Genomic DNA, 22554 nt, shown 5'->3' with positions numbered 1-22554 from the left:
TCATATCTCACACATATGGCAGAGTCTGCATAATCTCAGGTTGAGTAGCACGCATTTGCTCAGCAGTCTCACTGAATCCAGTAAGAATAATTATTCTTCAGTTGTGTCTGAAGTTTCTAGCAGTCAATATCCATGTTTATTCCCAGCTTAGTCATTTTAAATTGCTTTATCAGATTCTGCAGGAAAATCTCTTGCTGTTATTCAGCAGTTAACAGAATGGAAGGAAGAGGAAGCAATTAAAAGGTATCATAATGCTTCATGATGAAATTTGAGTATTAGGTTTGAATGTAGATTCCATTTTTTTTTTCAGCACAGAATTGTTTGCAGAATATAAAATACATTCTCATGACAACAGAAAAGAAAATATTCTAGAGCAAATCCAGTCTTTAAAATAAGTTGTTGTCTACATAAAGCATCAACTCACACACATACACCTTTGCATGGGACAGGGCTTGATTTCACAAATCTTTTGAATACAGAGAGACAGAATGAAGCTGGGGTTTGAGAAAATTAGCCAAGCACCATCTGGCTACTAGTCACTCTGAAGAATATCAGCCTCCAAAATGGTGTGCAAAGCCAACAGTTAATATTGGGAGCTTGTCAACAGAAAAACACTTTTCTCTCCAGAAGCAGAGTTAATGAGGCAAGGCTTTTGCTAATAAAGTCATGTTCTTTTTAAAATCAGTGGTCAGTAACTGGCATAGCAGTTATTTCCTGCCTGCAAAAAGCTGCGTACAACTGTTGGACAGTTGTCAGAGAAAGGTTTTGTTAATTTGCCAGTGCTAACATTAGCAAATAAGAAAATATCTCTATCTTATGGCATTGACAAAAATTGTAAAAGAACATTTGACTTTCTTCCCCAGGTTGCACACCTTTGATGCATGCTGTGTCAGGACGCCAGGTTGATACAGTGAAGCTTCTGCTGAAGATGGGAGCCAATATTAATACTCAAGATGCTTGTGGACGTACCAGTTTATCTCTGGCAACTTATCTGGTACCAAGACTTGGGGGAGAAGGATGGAAAGAAAGATGAAGGGACTAAATGTACAGACCAAATAAAATTTCTGTTTATACTACAGAAAGAAAAAAAACACAAAACATTTGGTTCTAGACAACAGTGAAATTGTAAACTTTACTATAATGTAAAGCTGGAAGCAATGATTATCAGGAAAGGATCAGGACTCCTGTCAGAGTGTCCCTTCTCTTTCAGGTTGTAAAATCAGTGTATGGTATAGGGATCTCACTAGATCCAGGGTCCTCTGTGTGGTTTCAAGAAAGCCACTTTTTTCTGTGCACTGGAATGTCCCTCTTGTTTTTAATATGCAGATTAACTTCTCCCCTTCCACTGTCAGGATCAGATTTTTATGCTCCAGAGAGGGCTCTCCTATCTCAAATTCTGGTTGTCAGCAGGCATGTTTTCCTGTACACCACATGAGCCAGGGAATTGGTTTTTTTCACTGTAGTGTTGTACCTTGGATGGCCAGGTTAAGAACTTAAGTTCAAGGTGCTGCAGGTGCCAGCGCAGATACTCAGGTCATAAGCAATCCAATCCCCCAATCAACTGACATGCAAGTAATAGTAGGGGCAGACATCCTATTGAGAAGATTGGGAAGGGAGATGTGGTGCTTTCTGTCTGAAGTACACAAGGACGGTCCTCTTCTCCTTAGTCTTTTACTCCTTGCTGCAGGAGAATTCAGGATTCAGAGGGAGTATGGGGACCAAGTTAGTTGGTCAGAGGGGTTGACCATGGGCTTCTGTTATTAGTTGGACAGAAAGGAGGAAGGAATGTTCACCCATGCTCCATAGTATGAGATATGGCTGGATGACCACTAGCTCATTTATACAGATACCATGGAAACCTAATAAAATCACATCCCTTGCATCTAGTTTCTTCCTGCAAATTCAGGACAAAAACAATGCTTCTGCTCAGCTATGCAATATTCAGCCAGAAAATAAGTGTAGAAAACAGCAAAACAATCTCATTCAGTGCAAGGAGCATGCCCTACTTACTTGAGAATAAAGATTTCCTCTGCCAGATATTTTTAAAAAATCCCATAATTAGTGTCATGCTCCTTTTTTCCTTCCTCTTTTCCCAGAGGGCAAAAAATATTCTTTGGAAAAAAAGAAATGACTGGAAAAGATTTAAACCACCCAGGCTTCGAAGTTTCCATTTCTGTTTCTGTGATGGATTTAATCGGAGGTCTAGAGAGGATTTGGCTGTGATGTCTGTCCAGAGAACTGAATTCAGCAGAGCTCCACAATCACAATCACATGCAGAGTTTGGTGGTCTTGTACTTCCACTGGGAGCTGCAGCAGCGATGTTCTGATTCCATCATTCCACTCCTTTTCCCTGTAAATGCTGGTAATTCTAACCAAACGTAGCTCATACAGGAGGGAACAGTCTTTATCAATTGCCTGCAGAGGTTTGAACAAAACACTTAAACACATGCTTGATTTCCCTCGGACTTAAGTACACACTGGGAGATTTATGCAGTCACAGCCAGATTGTTTACTTGCTTTTTTGTTGAGGTAATCAATAGAAGGTTTTAGTCCAAGACCTGATTCATCCCATCTGTTTTAGTGCTGTTTTCAGTCTAACATTGTCACTAATTCAAACTTCTGCAACAATGTTTATAAGACCACACTCTAAGGCTTTTTACTATTGCTTTGCCATCCCTGCTAAAATCTCATAAAGGAAATGAGATTAAGTGCTCATGTTCTTGGTTTAACCTACCATAATTAAATCCACATGCAGGAATATGTGTAGCATTTGCTACCAATACGGGAATTAGCAGGTTTTTAATCACTGTTTACTCAGTCAGCACTTGCCACAGCTGCAGAAAACCCAAAATGCAGTGTAAAGAAAACACCTTATCACAGAAATGAATAACTGAGCTAGTCTGAGACTCAGACTCCAGAAGGGAACCACTCTCAGCACTGACAGACCTCTATTGGGGAAACAAAAGACCAGTTCCTCTGCTGGCAGAAACAGCTAGTCACGCACAGATGCCAGAAACACCAAGCAAAGATCTGGCCTGATGCATTTCACTTTCCTCTTTGACATGCTCTAATTTCTTTTTTAGGGCTGGCTGGAAGGCTGTGTCAGCCTGCTCAGAAATGGTGCTAAGCAGAACATACCCGACAAAAACGGGAGGTTGCCACTACACGCTGCTACCGCAGAGCCTGACGTGAGGTATGTCCCAGGCTCCAACAACTTTTGCTGGTTGCATCTCAACAGGCAGTCAGCAACACAAGCTACCCAGCCCAAAGGGGAGCCTGAGTCAGGAAGGCTGACGGTGACAGTTACACCTCTGACTCGCTCCTTTGGTTTATGGCTATCATAAAGGGGGTAGAGAGGAGGAAAAGCATTGTATAACACTTATCTAACAGAGATATATGGCCAAGTAAGGTGAGGAGCCTGTGAGGAGCCTGGTTTAAGACCACAACAGCAGGAGAGGAGAAAAAAAGTTATAATAGAGGTTGAAACCCTGGGTTTCTCCTGACCAATTACCTTTCCGCCACCTCCGCATAAGAAATGTTACAAGAAGCTCCTTCTCTAGACTTCTCCTCCAAGTAGCATGGCAAATATGAGAGAAGTTTTCCACATGAAAATCTCTCTGAGAGCCCCTAGTGTAAAGGGGAAGCTGAGGTTTGGTGGACTGGCTCATTTTTAACTACTTTTACTGAAGGTGGAATAACAACTACAGAGTGTCTTCACAAGAAGTCTTTCAAGAAAGATCCTCTTTGTCTCTTTCCAGCCTGTGAAAATAGGAAGGTTTAACAAATTTTGATTTGTACATTTGAATCATAGAATCATTTAGGTTAGAAAAGACCTTTAAGATCATCCAGGCCACCATTAACTCAGAAAACTGTCCTAAGTAAATCATGTCTGGAGGGATAGGAAGACATTAGGGACAGGTAAAACATTCACTACATGCAAAATGTTCCTGTGACTTAATCACTGAGTCTACGGTTTTGCTGCTGTCACCATATCAGACTAGCCCATACCTCTGTGCTTTTCTGCTGATCTTGCTCTCCAGCCTTTTTTAACAGCTTTATTCATTTTCCACGTTATCATTGCTTTTCATGCATCACTTGGAAAGAATAGTTTGAGGTTTCTGCAAAAGTATGGGTCACTATGATTAAACAAAGCCTCCACAGAAAGAAGACAATGTTTATACAATACTGCACATGCTGCTACTTGAAAGGGAACAGTAATCTACTTTACCAGCAGTACCCAGGGTTCCCTGAATGTTTTTCACATTCTCCATGCATACAAGCAGACCCTTGCTCTGCACAGGAGTTTACCAGCTGTTCAATTCCTTTTCCTCTGTCTTCTCACTCAGTTTGCCCCATGCCCAGAAAACATGCATGGAGCACTGAAAGGGAGGCTTTTCCATTACTGTCATTGTCACTCTCTTGAATACCTTGTCATTGCCAAAAGGGTATATGCAGTGGCCAGCTATGAAATGCTTTTTCAGCCAAGTTTGAAAGCTGGTAGCCCACTGCTACAACCCCATGTGCTGAAGGCAGGACATGGACCACTTGAAAAGACAGAGACAGTGATCAGCCAATTTATGTATTAATTTGATAATTGATTTATGTGCTTCAGTGCATTCCACAGAGTCTAAGAGGAAAGGTGGAAAGAGAATCTATGGACTTCCTGATCTATGCCTTTAAGAGTAGATTTCACAGCAATCTCAGCTGCATGGCTGAATATCTACATATTGCAGTGGTAGCACTTATGTTGTAATAACGGTCTAAGGATATAAGTGAGCCAAATTTGTTGTTGATAGAGGGTTTACACTCAAAGAATGAGATTTCCTTCACATACACTGGTTTCATTGATTATATCTGGGGTTAAACTACAGAACTATGTGTCAGATTCATCATCTTTTAATTTCCTTGCAAAACAGCACATCTTTTAAATGTCCATGTTTTGAAGGTTTCTAGCAAATTCACACCTTCAGATGAGCCATAGATTTGCATTATGATCTTATCTAGGGATCCACTAAGGATATATCTTTCCTTTGGCTGGAATCATAAGAACTGTACATCCATGTTAGGATCTATGCTATTTGGCTTTGTTACAGCCTGTGACAGGATGGTCCTTTTCATTTCATGGACCATGTACATGGTCCACCTATGTACATCATCCAAACACTCTAGCATTCTATTATAAAACACAACCATCTTCACCAAACCTATAGTGGTTTCAGAACATCTTCACAGGATACCAAAAGGAAAAGAAAAGCAAAATCCATGCAGTGTTGAAAATATTATTGCACTTGAATAGTATTTCATGTAACTATTTTATCGTAACTCTTCCCTCCACCAGAGGGGAGTGTTTGTAATCTGATATTCTATAAGATGTGAACCAATGCATTGCTATATTTTATTACACAACAATGACCCTATCCCAGCAGACACACTGTAAAGCCTTGTAAAATACTATTGGTTTGTGTGTGTGTAAATATACAGTATGCAGGCATACACATACACACACAAACATGTACACAACTTCACACTACTCCAAGACTTAAGGAGAGAGAAAAATCTTTTCAGAAACTGGTCATTTGCATTTTTGCTTGTTTAAAACTTTATAAAATAGGATGACAATGAATTGCTAAGCTACCAAAAACTGCACACGTATAGTATTACACACTCTGACTCTAGCCTGGCAATCAGCACAAGAATTCTTCCTAGTGAATCTGATTTTAACTCCAGCACTAAACTTCTGTTGTTACAGTAAGCCATAAAGTCCTATTTGCTCTTCTAGTATGACAAAGCTCAGACCTAAGATTCTGACTTGTGCCCATCACTAATACTGATTTTTCTTGAAATTGCATGTTTTGTTTCTCAAAAAATTTCAAATTTTCAGGTTTAGTCAGGCGTACAGCACACTGATTATGTCATTGCTTCCGCAGGCTTCTGAATGTGCTTCTGCAGCAGTCAAATGTTAGTGAAATTAATCATCAGGACAATGAGGTGAGTGAGCTTGTGCTATAAGTCACAGTCCCAGGCTCTGGGGGCGTACAAGTCACACTGTTCAGAAAAAGTCCACTTTACTATCAATTTTATGATGAGACTATGCACTAGTCAAAAATTTCTATAACGCTTTTGCTGAACTCTGCATTGCCTCATTTTTCCTACTATACATGATGCACCTTTAGGCTAATAAACCTTCTCTATATACTGCCAACTAGGAGGTACCTTGAATCAGTCTCTTAACTCACTTGCCAAGACATTAATTGCTTTTGATTCTTCTGAAGTTAGACATCTTCACCTTAACAAGTCATCCCGTCATTAAAGTACTGATATCAGGAAAAATATCGGAAAGCTGGTATTACCCAGAACAGCCATGGAGCTACAAAAATTTATACTGTCTTCTGATCCTTAAAGAATTGTGCCCTGCATATATACATATATATATATATATATATATAAAATACACAGGAGAGTGTTAACTTCCCAAATGTGTGCTTCTCCAAATAGAGAAGCCAAGACACAAGAGACATGCTGGATGTCTTTTCATATGTTTCTCTTCACTCTAACAATTGCACAAGGACGTGTCTCTTCTCCACAGTGCCAGAACTGCCACAGGGTTGTTAATTTTCCCTCTTCCCATGAACCCTTCTTATTCACTGGATGGTTTGCAGACCCTACTCACAACAACCTAATGCTTTGTCTTGGTGTAGAATTATGTTGCTAATGAATTGCATGGAATCATGGATCGTAATTTCAAGCTGAAAAATTTTGCTGTAATGCATCACTATATGCAATTTGGAACTTTTAGTCCAGCTCACTGTCATTTGGCACCGAGAAGATATTTGTTCAAGTGTCAGTACTAAGACCCAAAAAATCATGTTTTCTGAAAAATGTGGGTCCTCACAAATGACTGCAGGTAATAGAGATGTTCCCTTGGCATAAGTAAAACTCTTCAGTTTTCCCATCTTACACTTGAGAAAAACTCACCAATGAATGCATGAATGTGTAAATAGTAAGAAATACATCTGGAGGTTTCATAGTTTCCACAACTGTGGCTTTCTGTGGGTTTACTTATGAAGCCTGTGAGATGACAAGGTGAAGAAACATTCCCTGAAAAAGCCTTGAATCTGGGCAAAACAAGTGTCACACTATATTTCCCCCAGCCATTTCTTGTTTTTTTCTCCTCTTATGGCCCGTATTGCTCCTTATTTTTTATAAATACACAACTGTTTGGCTGTCTCACCTTTAATATTATATTCTGATGGATCTTCAACTTTGACAGTTCTGATATCACTCTCATACTTTGTCTCACAAACAGTAGTCTATCTGCAGATGCCACTCACAGATGGTATCACCATGAGCAAATCACACGTGTGCAGGCTAGAGAGCCATTGCCCGCTGCAGCAGGCCCACACATGTGAGTTGCCGCTACAACCAGCTCAATGCTCTTTGCTCAGTTGCATGCCCCGAAAGGACACGTGGAATGTACGAATTATTAGAAAAGAAATAGAGAACAAAACAGGAAGCAGCATTATGGTCTGTCTGAACCCTTGGTACACCCGCATCTTGAACGTCGGCTGCAAGAGTCATCTGAAAAAGGATATACAAGAAAAGGAACAGAAAAGGACTACAAAGGAGGTATTAGTTATAGAGTAGCTTTCTTTCATGGGCAACATAACAACTAGAACAAAGTAACTACAACAGGACTTTCAGCTTGGCAACTATGTCAGAAGGATGATATAACACAAGTCCATGGCATCATAAATTGCATGAAGATGAAAAGGGAATTATTATTAACTGAGTTTTACATCTAAAATGATGGGGACACCTACAGAAATTATCAGGCAGCAGTTTTAAAGAAAATGAAAATGATTACTTTTTCAGAAAATGCATTGCTACCCTGTGGGGGTCTGGATGTCATATGAAGTCTTTAGCCTGATTACCAAATATTAGGTGACTGTATATCATCAAGCCTTGTTTCTTACATTTTCTCCCTAAGCATCTGGCTACATCTAAGCTACTGACCTCTCTGAGCTGTGTCACTCTACTAGACAGATCTTTGATCCCTACCCACAGTTCTCACACTCTTATGTTACAGCTGACTTGCTGGTTACCATGGTAGAAACAGAGAGAAAGTTGATTTTTGAAGGATTTTTTGGCCATATCAACAGACTGAGAGTGAATGACAGAAAGGAGGCCTGGTACACTGTAGCTTTTCCTCTTTCAGTGGTTTTTCCTGCTGTCCATGACTAGGGGTGAGGACCCATTTCCCAGCTGGAAACCACTGAAGCCTCACTTCACTGCACTCACAGATACTGAGTGTCCATCAACAGTACTAAGTCCCTTGTGTCAAAACCTTGGTCCACTGACGTCAGTGGCAGAGCTACCATTAATTTCAGTTAGGGCAGAATTTTACACTCATTTTTGGTTTTACAAAACCAAAACCCTCCATGATTAAGCTTTGCAAACCCTAACTAAAAACAAAACTGCTCTTGTTCAACTGTTCTGTTTTGTCATCACCTATACTTAAGCCATCTGGAGACTTGAAAAGCCTTGTAAGATACCTGATGAGTGAGAGAAATTCATGTTAGGGCATTCAAGCTTTTAGTTAGAAAATCACCGCTAAGAACTTCCACTATTAATGCACTGGTATCCCATCTCTGCATCAGTGTTTTATAGCTTGTACTTTACCTGAGTTGTTATGGGGTTATATGTCAAGTTTTAATTTCTTCTCCACTCTACATTTTTTGCTTTTTACCATTTTGGAAACCAGGCAAGACCCTTGAAATGCATTTTCCCTGATAGGAGATAGTAAACAACACCTGCATAAAGTAAAATGTTACCACATCTGAACAACACTACCAATTTTTAAGACACATGTTGAATGAGTAACTTTATACAGAAAATCTTTAATATTATGGATGTAGAGCAAAATATAGGTGTGTATAGCAATGCTGATGAACATCCAAATACAGGCCGTGAATTCTCTGATCTACCAAGACTAACTGAACACAGCTAAGATGGAATAAAAATGCAGATCAGCAGCTTACCATTTGCTTTGTTTTCTCCCTAAACAGTAAATATGTTTAGATTGTGACTTTTTTGTTGATATCATTGGGCCAGTTACTTGGCTTTCTGATTAGTGCCAGCTAGAATACTCGCTTATAATATTTATTTTGGATCAAAAATAAGACCTAAAATAAACATTACACTGTGTCATGTTAAAGTACCAGTCTAAAACAGGCTTTTCTCACAGGATCCAAACTGTGCAGTGAGGAATAATCAATCCCCCAGCTGTCATGGTCCTGACTGCATTATTTATAATAGGCTATAGTCATGTAAGAAAGAAGCATTTGTATTTGTATCCATTTTCTGTAATAACTCCAAAAAGCTGATTGCTTGATTTCCCCTTATGACTCCACCAATTCAGAAGCTGTTACTAATTATTCCAAATCAAGAGGGAGAGGGAAGAGTCTGTCAGTCCTGAATGGTTTCAGAACAGTCTAGCTTATCTACAGAGACTTTGAAGGGTGCTCCTGTGACTGACGACTGATGGTTCTCTGGGTTTGTGGCTTTCAGGGAATGACTTCACTCCACTGGGCTGCTTTCCACAACAGGCCCCAGCACACCCAGACTCTGCTGCACAAGGGAGCAGACCTGACTCTGGTGGACAAAGACTTCAAAACAGCTCTGCACTGGGCAGTACAGGTGAGCCACGGCCACAGCTTCACCAGGCAGTTGCTTGAGCTGAGCTGGCTATTATGGCATCCTACATACTCCAAAAGCAATTATTTTGGCTGTGAAATGAGGAAAATGGATGCTTAGGAATGCCCACTAACAGCCCCATCATTTTGCCAGTGGGCACAGATCAAGGATCTAACATCTTCTTTAGAGAGCAAGGCATACTTAATAAAGGCTGACACTGTTGCCCTGAACAAAGTTATCATTTATCTCACTGGGACTATGTGTATGCTTCATGTTGAACTCATGCTTAATTTTTTTCACTAAATCAGGGTTGCAGAAATCACAGCTTAAATAGTCTTGCCAAAGGCCTTTGGGAATAAAATAATGTAAACACAAGTTAAAACATATTTAAACAGCTGTAGTTGCAGAATAATTAGCTGAAGGGTTGAGGCCCAACTTCTCTGGAGATTAAGGAAGACAAGGAGCCAAACACATTTCCTGTTGAGCTGTTCGTTCCTATCTGCTATGCAAAAAAACTGTCAGATTGCTAAAAATTATTCAGGCCACCATTACAGAATTAAAATACACAGGTTTAATGTGGCATTAAATACTGTATTATGCAATCGATAGTAAGTGGTCTAAAATACAGCATAATTTATTAAGTTATGCCTAAACTTTACTGCAGAAAACTTCCCCGATGAAATTATATCAATACGTTTTTAGTCGCACCCTTGCCATAGCAAGTTCCAGTATCAATGTTCAAAACACCTGCACACCTGATAAGCAGAAACAGAACTTGCATGAAAATCCAGCAACATTTTCCTACAATGACTAAATATTTGCATCCTCACCTTTTGGTCTAAGTTCACCCATCTTAAAAAATGTGTCATCAAAGAAATTTAAAAGCTCTGAACTGCCACATACTATATTTGTAACTGAGTAAGGACATCTAGAACGAATAATCTGTTTCCTTCAACGACAGCCTCCCACAGATGGTTCATGTACAATAGGCTCAACTTTTGTTTTTCTGAAGTAGAGGTATATATTGGACTCTGCAACACTAGTTTTGTTCTTCTTTAATCCTAATCAGTTTGAAATTGGGCTGCATCCTTTGCTATTTTGCCTTAGGAGACTAAAGGTATCTACTCTAAAACCTGTTGTTCATTTTTACTAGGCTTACTCCAATGCAGGCTGCTTCCAGTGGGAAATCTCTGAAACTCATGCAAGCTCCTGCAGGCTAGGCAGTGGTCTGGATCTTAGCTCTGGGAACAAGCTGTCTCTCAAACAGAAAGACAAAAGTGAACCCCGTTCATATCAGGACCCTCAGAGTTCCCCTCATACCTTAATCTTTCCCTGATTTTGTATTTTGTAAATTTTATTATTTAATTCCACTATTAACTCCCATCTCCACCTTCCTCTTGCAAATGTACAGAATAACTCTTGAGAAAGGGGGAAATTAAAACTGCACAAAACCCATTTGGCCTCAGGTGGAGGCAAATAACAAATCCCTCTTCCTTCTCCCTTAAAGCCGCTCCTAGAAATCAGAGGAAACGTGCAGGATGACCTCCTTTTTTTAATTCTTGAAAGATTCCTGCTATGAAGCCTTATAAATTGCTGCTTCCACCCACATACTTCTTCATATTCTAGGTCCAGAAGGGGTAGTTGAAATATCAGAGCATGCAATAGATCTGTTAATATTTCTCTTATTCAAGTGTGGCCAAGAAAAATTACTTTCAGCCAGTGCTCTCTGCTGACTTATTAGGCCCAGGAGAAATAGATATTGTGGACAGGCATGACTTTCTCTGCTATGAGAGAGAGCAGAGATTACCGTTATGTCTGATAGCCTCCTCCATGGCTGCTGGAAAGGGGATATTTTTCCTTTAAGAATTGTATTAATATCTTCAGAGCACAAGAAACTCACAGAGCTCAGGCAGCACCAGCTGCAGGGGTTGGTTTTGGCTGAATAGGGCCCTGTGTTTAATTTCATTTGTAAAAAATGCAGCAAGGGGAAGACCAGGCACTGCACAGAAACTTGTTTCAGAAGTTGCAGGACAGAGGCAGTTTGTGCACACTGGGCTGAAACACAAAGCAGGACCACATAAAAACCATTGCCTGCCATTTGAAACCAAATTCTCAGGCATGTTTCATATGAAATAATTGTTCCATGCTGGCTGTTTCAAAGACTGCCTGTTTGGCACTCGGTCTCCCATCAGACAAATGGCGGCTGTGGAGTCCCAGCCGTATAACTAGGCAGACCTTGCCCACAACAAGGTCTGTTCTACTGCAAAGCTCAAACCTCCTGCCTCTCAAGTTCACGCCTTCAGGGTAAATGTGTTACCCTGCACAGTGTCAAAAGCACAGATCGTTCTGGTTTGAAGTGGTAATACCTCATCTCACATTCTTTACACATGCAATATTTTTAAGAGCTGGTACAGATAGGGCTATACTAGAAGTGTCTTAGGAGGTATTTCTCTCCTTTCATTACAGCCAGCAATAATTGCTGTAATGAACAGGAAACACACCTTTGTAACAAAAAACTGTTAACTGATACTGGAACAAAGTGTGATGCAGTTCTAACAGTTCTAGACAATGGTGTCATTGAAATCCTAGTAAAATATAGTGTATACTATACAGTATAGACTATCATACTACATACTACCGTATCATAATAGTATTAGTAGTATCTCGGAAATAGCCTGGGAAGACTTGGAGTCTTCCTGCATTGCCTTGCCAGTTGTCATGATTTTTACCAGAAGTTTCTTTGTCTCTTTGTTAAAACTCTGGCTCCCAAAGTCATACGATTATGTAAAAATATCAGCTTTCATTTAAAGAATAAACAAACAATCAAAGATTTCTTCTAAAGTGAAGAAATGCAAACCTCTAGGGATAAAAAGAAGGCAACTAAAAAGAAGCAATTAAAAATAATATGCTGCCATGTGGAGCTGTGCTTATGATTTTTTAATAGGTTGATTTGGAGCACAGTTTTAAAAAATTACGAGCCTGCATATTTGCTCCACAGCAACAATGCTATTATTTCATTCCCCCGTTTCCTGAGAGCGAAATACCTGTATATCTTAAACACACTGTAAAAGCAAAGCATAGGCAATTATTCATTTGTGTTTGGCTGAGCAAGTGTGACAGCCTCTCTGTAATTACTTGGGAGGTGAGAGCACACTTAAATTTCAGCATGTCTAGGAATGATTCTGTCTGTTGCTGCAGGGCATCTTGAGGACACAGCTGCCCATCCAGACAGGGCAGAGGAAGGGGGCAGGGAAGGCAGCAGTGGCTCTGGGCCAGGGTGTCTCCAGAGGGATCTCTGCACTCCTTCTCTCTACCCAGCACCCCATTTTTTTTTCTGTGGGCTGCCTACAGTGGAAGAATTCAGAGAGACTTCCAAAGACTTCTTAAAATTTAGCAGGTGTTTCTCCATGGCAGACATGTTTGTTGTTGGATTAGGCCCAGAAAAGGTGCATTTGCTAGGCACGGTTCACAGTCTGGTTGGTTTCAGGCAGATTCCTTTCACTGTGTCGTGGTTTAGCCCCAGCCAGCTACTAAGCACCATGCAGCCAATTGCTCACTCCCCCTGCCCCAGTGGGATGAGGGAGAGAATTGGAGGATTAAAAGCAAGAAAACTCCTGGGTTGAGATAAGAACAGTTTAATAATTGAAATCAAATTAAGTAAAATAATAATATTATAATAGTAATAGTAATAATAAGATACAAAGCAAGTGATGCACAATGCAATTGCTCACCACCCACTGACCGATACCCAGACAGTTCCCGAGCAGCGATCACTCCCCCCAGCCAACTCCATCCAGTTTCTATACTGAGCATGACGTCATATGGTATGGAATAGCCCTTTGGGCAGTTTGGATCAACTATTCTGGCTGTGCCCCCTCCCAGCTTCTTGTGCACCTGGCAGAGCATGGAAGCTGAAAAGTCCTTGACTAGCATAAGCAGTACTCAGCAACAACTAAAACATCAGTGTATTATCAACATTCTTCTCCTACTAAATCCAAAACACAGCACTATGCCAGCTACTAGGAAGAAAATTAACTCTATCCCAGCCGAAACCAGGACACACTGCAAAATTGTACTTCTCTTCTCCTTGTTTCATGCAGTTTTCTAGAGACAGCTAGAAAGGGAGGGATTTCTTTTTTTATGTCACTAAGCTTTAAAGACAATTTTGACTCTTAGCAAACAAATGAAAAGCAGATTCAGTTTGCAGTTTTTAAGCATACCCTTAAGAAATCCCTTTCTTGTGTAAATATTGTCATTCCAGCAAAGGTACAGCTGTTGCTCATGGAGGCTGGGACCTTTCATAGCAGCAGGGCTCTACAGAGTGACCTGTCAAGTTACAAAACAAGGAGAAAGACAGTTTGCAAATAGTTTTGAGTAAGAAATAAACTTGCTCCAATACCATCAGAAGCATTTTCCAAAAAGTGCCCTAAACATTTGTGACAATGTCTGCAAGAACAAATTAAATATGCTTGAGTCTTGGCTCTGGCACCAAGGCCAGCTGTCACAGAACAACCTGTGTCCCTACTGCTAAACTCTATTATTCTCTAAAACAGGGTGGTCATATGCAGACCACTTGTTGGGAATGGTCTGTGGCCCATCCTAGCTCCTGAACTATGTCCAGCAACTGGAGAGGAAAGTGTTAACTGATCCAAGCCAAAACCATGGAGGATTTTAAAAATTTTATGGTACAGACAACTGAGTTCCGATGCTCAGGGAGGTTCCCTAGTGCTACTTAGTTTTTTTATATAGCTGTAACCTATTTCTCCACTTTCATTCATGTCAACTCAGGAGCCAAAGTGTGACTTTTGTGACTTGTACATGGTAGAGCAATATTGATATACGAATTCATCAGTACAAACAGACCATAAGAAAATCTGCCTTTACCTGAAATAATTGACTGTTAATCAGTAAGTCCTTCAAGTATGAATATGCTGTTGACAACGTAATTATTCACACCAATCAAATTTCCAAGAAAATCAATTGCAGAACTCCCACTGAGCTTAGTAAGAGTTTGTCTCAGGCAAAACCTGTAGGTAAGTACAGGATAATTGCCAGACCTCTTCCCAGCACACAGTCTATGTGTAACTCCACAAGTGGATGCCAGAACATGAGTAATGTACATGCACCACACTTTTTGCATATCTATAAATGTCCTGATCTCCTATGCCTGACACAAAGGCAGTAGAAGACAAACGTTTCCATTTCTCTGATAGTAGTAAGGAATAAATCCTTATTTGACTGCAGAATAAAAGATGACCTCTTTTTCAAAGCACATAAACAGCTCATCCAGAGAAATCAGTCCTTACAACAATGTACTAGCAGGGGAAAACTGCCAAGTCATTTTAGTCATACCCATAGTCATTTACACAGTAAATCATATGCACTTATTATAGAAGACTCCAAGTGAAAATAAATTCTCAGAGAGACTTGGCCAGTATTTCATGCAGTTTTTTGTTTGAGCAAGGAGAAGGTAAGAGCAGCAGGGACATATGATAGCCATAGAGGCATGCCTCCACGACTGCCTTTGTCATTTGGTAGCTTTTTCTAGCACCATCTAAGGCTGCTGAGAGGATAAATGTTTAAAAAACACCATGTCCCCTAGTTGTACCAGAGGCAGCAGTGCTCTGAGGACCACAGGATGAAGTACCCTGTACAACAACATGTTCTCTTTCCAAGAGCACCACAAAGTCAAGCCAAGCTGGGTGACTCTCAATCTGCAAGAGACACTGTCTCAGTGGGTGTCTGAGGCTGAAGTACTAGGGGTAGGAGAAGACAAATGAGCTTCTCTCTGAGCTGGCTGAGTCTCACCAATGTAACTACAGTGGCGTCAGCAGAGTTGTTGTTAATTTATATTGGTTTGCCATCAGAAACACACCCTGTGAAGTGCCTGAGCTGTATCCAGGCAACTTCTGGCAAAGTTTCCCTGGCAGGAGGAAAGCTGAAGATGGTATTATGGATTGTTCCTTTCCTCAGCATAGGGCCCAGTTGTCTCTGTTCCCTGAGGGCAGGGAAACCACAGGGCGCTCTGAATTTTTGCACTGATTCTCCACTGCCAACACAGCCATCCGGCAGCCAGGGCATGGCAGCAGTGGAGGTAGAGTGAGCATGCTTCCATTCCTCAGCTTTCCATAGTCTGTGGTACAGAGAGGGGATGCTAGAAGTCCTTAACAATGGGAGAAAGCTCCCATGTGTGCAAAACTCTTCCGCAACCCAGGCTGACAGATTTACGGACATTTCTCACTGTACTATGTTTGCTGCAGACTAGAAGGAGCTGCATTGTGTCTCTGCCCTTAAGTTTGGTATTCTCCATGTTTAAAATGGCAGACACTGCATCTACAAGAAGGCAGGGATATGTTGTTCTGATACAGCCTTAATACCTGATTCCAACCAGACATATCCGTACTGTTAATGGAACATTATTTTTGCCTTGGTCTGATTCTAGGATGAAATTCTGAACTCACGTTACAGTAAAGGTAATGACATAATACACTGCCATGGTGTTCTGAACATGAACACGAGGAAAACTGCACTTCAGTGAAATGAATCCCATAAGGGAAAAAAATGTACTGGAGGAACAGCTTGGTTTTGCCAGTATACCTGTAACTGAATAGAGGGCTTCTGCCAGCAAAGCCTTGAGTCAAAAATCAAGACTTTTCAAGCTGCAACCAGCAGAGCCATGTGGGAAAAGTCTATGGGATGGATGGCTTTTGCTTTCAGTAAATACCAAATTTCAGAATCAAAAAGGAAAAAAAAGGTGACTTTGAAAGGAAAGATGTATTTACAAATGTAGTAACTTCAATTGGAGTTCTAAAGGAAAAAAGTCCACAGACAAGTTATTTGTTCAAATTTTGCTGTGGGTTGCTCAACAAATACTTGAAATGGCTCATGTTTCTTTATTTCAGCAAAGGAGAAAAAGATCTTTGCTTTTTTTTTAAAGACCCTGTTGGTGTTACAGTCAATTTCATATTAAAATATGCTATGTGTGTCTGTTTGTGAAGGATAAGAGAAAAGATAAAAGGGTTGGGAGACCAGCCAGCACTCCGTAACATAAAACTGAAACAGCACCCAATGATGCACAAAGATGATTTCCAGGAGGAAGCCAGAAGTACTGATGTAATTTTTATTTAATCTATAGTAATTTATGGTGCTTCTTCATAAAAGTAAGTTACCTCCCAGAGTAGTGCAATGGGAATAGTATTTGCTTGTTACTTAAGAAAGGAGTGAAATAATGACTAAAATGCCAAGCCATTCAGGGTCAGAGCAGAAGGACATCAAAGAGAAAGTCAAAGTTTTGGATTCACAGGTGTGGAATTGAAAGAGGAGGGAATGTAGAAGAAAAGGAAACACAAACAGCCCTAAAGTGTAATGCTAATGACAAGAAGCAACAGCAAGAGCTGCTAGTGGGGAATTTCCATCCAGCAAAGCTGGCTATGGATATAGGAAGGCTTTAAACTGCACACTAATACAAAGAGACAGAAAATATAGGAGAACTAATACAACCTAACCACATAATCTCCAGAGGCATTCACTTGGAAGAAAAATACTTTGTCAGGCTTTCCTGAAAACAGTTAAGTGGTCCACAGCTTGTCCATCTCCCCCTCCCACCTCTACATTACTGGTAGCCACAAGCCAGCTTAGCAGACTTCCTTCAGATGATTCTTCTCTTTGGCATCAAAACATCTAGTTCACTAGAGTATTCTGGTGAGGGGAAAATATTAACCCTCTATACAGTGCAGTGTACAAGGAAAACATTGTATCATGTATGATTGAAGACCTGGCAGAATAAAATGCAATGTTATGGTAGAATATTATGTAAGCGACAATAAAATTCCCAAGTAAAATTATTGTTCTACATATCAGTTGGACATGCAAAGGGCTGAAGTATAAGAATAATGGCTGTGGTAACAATGAGGTAGAGTAACAATGAGTAACAATTGACTAGACATAGGTAAAAAAAGTGTCAAAACCAGAAAAGTGTCCCAGACTTGCAGGATTCTCCTCATGGTACTTGATTCAGTGGATACTTCCTGAAGAACTATTTTCTTATTTTGAAAGCACTGAGAGATGCAACTATCAGAAGTTGGGCTTTTCATTAACCAACCTAAAGAAAACAGAGTTGTAATTAAGTGAAATAGTGAATTCATTTTTTGGCACTGCCTGGAGATGACACAAATCTCAGTCAAAAACTTGTGTAAAGTACAATGAGAGTTTGCCTTGCAAGGGCTCCTGGATCGAGGCTTTAGGACATTTCTTTTTCACGAAGTAAGTTTAATTTAGATGAGTGATCTAAAAAAGGAAAGTTCACTGAGGAGAATGAATAATGTGTGGAAGCAGATAAAGGTGTGAGGTAGGACAAACGTGTAAAGAAAACTGTGGGAGTAGCCCTGCAGAATTTATAGCACATAGCAAAAATAACTAATAATCTCCAAGAACATTGCTGAAAAGAATTTGAATACAAAAAGAGAAGATGAAATGTAGGGATACATACAGTAAGGTTACAAAAACATGTCATTTTCCTATGGTAAATTTACCACTGAACATCCTGGTCTAACAATAGTACTGTGGTTCATGGTAAATTTACCACAAGAAGACTACATTTTTGGTGACCTCAGCTCAAAGCTATCAATCTGAGAATAAGGGCAGTGTAAGCATTTTAGGAGAATTTTGTGTGCAACTTAAAAAAGCCAAGATGAATGTAAAGATAAGAAGGCATTCCTAAGAAGAGAGAGCTGGAAAGCCACAGAGCAGTTGGCCGCCAGAGATCTCTTTCAGCAGAAGGTTCAAAATATTAGGAAATATCCTTTGATTATTTAGAAAATATAATTAACAATTTGATTGAATTGTTAAAACAGGACAGAAATTCCATAGCCATCTTCAAAGCAATTATTGCTTCCTCAGATAAGAAGCTATTGGATATAGTATGTTTGAATGCCAATTAATCAGTTTAATACCATGTAGTAAAACACAAAAATCCTGGAAAAGTGCCAACAAGATAAAGTTCATCACATAGCACAGAAAGCTTGTTAAGCAGGTGGTGAATAGAGTGATCATAAAAAGTCCGGTTCTTTGTCCTTTTCTATTTTAAGCACTACACTCAATTTTAATCACAGTGAATGACATCAATAGCACAAATTGTATAAGCCCAACCTGCTATAATGGACCCAGAATTCAGTCCAAAGACAGGATGTCCCAGTGGGGAAGAATAAGGGGTAATGCAATCAAAATCAACCCAGGGACTTATATCACACATCATATATTCTCTATCAGCCACATTCAGGACAGTTCAAATAATCTTTGGAGGTGGAGATCTCACAGACAGTCCAACCAGGGGTTTATCATAAGAATGTTTTTATTTGTTCCATAATGAGGTGATGAAATACAGAACACATATATAACCCACAGCTAGAACCAAATTAGAGGGACACCAAGCACTTCATGGGTCAGGATGAAATGAATGAAAAATTATTTTGATAAATTGTAGGAATGAACTGAAATTAATAAAATAGCACTGTGTACAGAATTGTGAAAAATTAAAGCTGTTTGTACAAAATGAAAAGTAGTAGACTAGTAGACTAGTGGATTACAAAAGTGAGTAGGAGTTTAAATTATGGTGTTGATACAAACCAAACATAATTCTGGGACATATTAATAGAAGTGTGATACATGTGGGCTACAGGAAGTAGAAATGTCTTTTTCAGTGTCAGGAGAGAAGCCTCAGCTGGATAATTATATTGTTTGGGGTGCCCTGGTTGAAGAAAGCTGTAGACAAACTGGAAAGAGGCCAAAAGCAAGTACCAAGTATGATAAGTGGGTTGAAAAACTTGACCCATGAAGAGAGGTTGAAATGGTTTGTTTAGTCTAGAAAATAGAAGATTAGTGGGAGACACAAGAGTCTGTAACTGTATAAAATGCCAGTAAGAACAGTGGGAAATTTCTTATGCAAATGCTAAGAATTGTGCAAGAACTTTGAGGGACTGAAACTGTAGGTGCAGGATGTGAAATTTGGACTTAGCAAGATGGTATAAAATTAGAGGAATAGTAGTGTCACTAGAACACGAATACAGAAATAGTAAGATATTGCATGTTAATAATTTTTTTGTATCAAAACTGACTTGGAGAAGGATGGTAATAGGTAGATGTTTACTGTGGTAGTACTAGAAGTATATAACACACTTCTAGATTCAGTTAGCCCTGACTGTGACTAGAGATTTCTCTGATGCTAGTGACCAAAAAATGTAGCTGACAATTATGCTAGTATGGAGGACATTGACATTTGGCATCTCAGAAACACTAAAGAATAAAAACACCAATTATTCATAGGACCTCAGTATTCATGAACATGAAGATCAACACTCTTTTTTCAAAGAACTATAAATTAATAACAATTTTAACATGGTAAATGAGGACATTATAAAATGCCTGGTCATAGAAAATGAGCTGGGATGGCGTGATCATGAGTAGACTCTAAATTAAACAGGTGAGTAAACAAAGTACATACAAAACAAAATTCCTGATTTCAGAGGGACACATTTTGGTAAATGAAGGGAATTCTCAGCTGGACTGAGAAGCTCTGGGACCAGCAGGTTCCAGGGACCTGGAATGTATCCTGTCAATGGTGCAAAATGTAGCAGGAATCTGTATCCCAAGACTGGAAAAGTATATAGAAGAGGCTTGAGATATAACAGATGACTATCCATCTTTAAAAGATATATTTAGAACAAGTAGACATCTTACAAAATAACAGGCAAAAGTAGCTGTATCTCAAAATCAAGAAGTGAAGACTAATAATTAAATGTTGACTAGAGGCTGGAAGGAAATTACTTTCAGGGATAAGGCTTGAAATCAATCTTGCTTAATATTTTCATGATAACTTGGCACAAAATACAGGGGCTTGCTGATTAAATCTGCCAGTAACAACTGGAAGACATTAACCGGAAAGAATGGGGATATCATACAGGGGAATCTGGATCACCTTCAAGTCTAAAGTAATACAAATGGGATAAAATTCAATAGGATAAAATGTTTAAGTCATGCACTTAGGTGCTAACAACAGAAGGTCCTCCCAGAAACTAGAAACTCTATGTTTGGAAACAACGATGGAAGAGAAGTGCCAAGGTATAAAGGGCTATTCCAAAATGACTAGGAGCTTCTAATGAGACACAGCTGTGAATAAGGCAAAGGCTGTTTTGTGACATACCAAAACAGGTGGTTCTAAAACAAATAGGGAAGAGCTAGTGTCATTGTACAAAGACCTGGCAAAAAGGTCTGTGTATGACTAGGTACAATTTTAATCACCCCTCTCCAAGGATACACAACTAAAACACAGAAGAGTTAGTAGATTGATGAGACAAATAGAGAACATATTTTACAAGGAAAATTTAAAAGACCTTGATTGATTAGAGCAGCAAGAGAACAGCTCAGAACGGATATAGTGATTGTCTATAAATACATCTGAAGAACAAATACCAGTTAGAGGAAAGAAGTATTTAATGTAAATAATAACACTGGCACAGAAACAAAGGGACATAAATCAGCCATGAGTACGAATAGAAATTAGAGATACTAATCATTAAAGCAAACAAGTTCTTGAACTGTCTTCCTTTGGGAGTAAGGGGGCCAAAAAAAAAATTACTTGTAATGGACATGGTAAATTTACGAAAGGGATGACATAACATAGCTGCAAGTGATTGCAGGGATTGAATTTGATGATCTAGAAAGGCCTTTCCAGCCTTGTGTTTCTATGTTGTTATTAAAAAAACATTAATTCTTTTTCTCTGTTCCCACCAAGTTAGGATATAAAATGTTGTTTCATTTTCAGGTCAGAGAACAATGTCAACTTTATATTAACACACTGAAGCACTGGAGCAAACTATCCAAGAGAATTTTCAAGAACCACTTGAGCAAATATTTGACATGGCTTTTCTAGGTGTACTTGGACAGGCTTACAGAAGTGGGTTGGTCTTTTGAGGTCCTTTCCAACCCTAAATTTCTATGAGAAAATATAGGCTCATATCTTTCGGGACTCTGGCTTAGCAAAACAGCAAAAACCCCAAGTTATTTCTGAGAAAGCTCTTGAGTAATTTACGTTCTGTGACTTTTGGAGATATTTGCAGTGGTACATTATTTATTATTTTTCCAGTGTTCAAACTGTTCTAGGAAATTCATAAAGCAAATCCAATTCCCAGCAGGAGATTGGAAGTTTTTGGCTTTCATACCTGGGGAGACTGGTATACACAAAACAAAATACCATTACTGTATTTAGCCTTCTCTAGCAGAGAAAATACAGTTTGGTGTGAGCTCCATTGCAAAATGCTTTTCTTCTCTGAACTTCCTCCCAGAGTGGCAACAGGATTCTCTGTTCCATCATTCTGGACCACTACCAGGGACCATCAATAATAAACTACGATGATGAGAATGGCAAAACATGTATGCACATCGCTGCTGCTGCAGGCTACAGTGATATTATCAGTGAGCTGGCTAAAGTCCCAGAGTGCAACCTGCAGGCCCTTGATGTGGATGACAGGTAACCATGGAAACTCTGAAACTGAAGTTGCTGCTTCCTTTCTATTAACCTGAGACTAGTTTATTCTATAATTGTGTTTCCTGTTTTACAGGCCATGGCCTAGTTAATGAACTGCACTTAGAGAGAACCATGCTTGCTCAGAAACACTGCAAAGCAGTCCAGCTCACATGTATCATATCTAGTATAATAACTGACTAGTAGGAATGTTATTTGACTTTGTCTTTCTGGTAGGAAATTATACGATTATGTGTGAAAGGACCTTATCACCACTTGACTTAACTTCTTTCAATCAAAAGTTAATGTTCTTTTCAAAACAATAGAACAGGATCCTACAGTTT

At 39.5% G+C, this 22554-nt stretch overlaps 1 protein-coding gene across 1 annotated transcript in view; it reads left to right on the top strand.

Moving 5' to 3' along the window:
* The window catches only part of ANKRD55 (ankyrin repeat domain 55), a 46172-nt gene that overhangs the window by 7778 nt on the left and 15840 nt on the right, over window positions 1–22554 (top strand). The window contains exons 3-7 of the mRNA XM_075727039.1: window positions 864–994; window positions 3084–3193; window positions 5928–5988; window positions 9568–9696; window positions 22032–22216. Of these exons, the coding sequence (XP_075583154.1) occupies window positions 864–994; window positions 3084–3193; window positions 5928–5988; window positions 9568–9696; window positions 22032–22216 (616 nt within the window). The remainder of the gene's footprint in view (window positions 1–863; window positions 995–3083; window positions 3194–5927; window positions 5989–9567; window positions 9697–22031; window positions 22217–22554) is intronic.

Source organism: Pelecanus crispus, chromosome Z, assembly GCF_030463565.1.
Source record: "Pelecanus crispus isolate bPelCri1 chromosome Z, bPelCri1.pri, whole genome shotgun sequence".
NCBI lineage: Eukaryota > Metazoa > Chordata > Aves > Pelecaniformes > Pelecanidae > Pelecanus > Pelecanus crispus.
The sequence above is the reverse complement of the archived record's forward strand: the minus strand, read 5'-3'. Positions and strand labels throughout refer to the sequence as shown.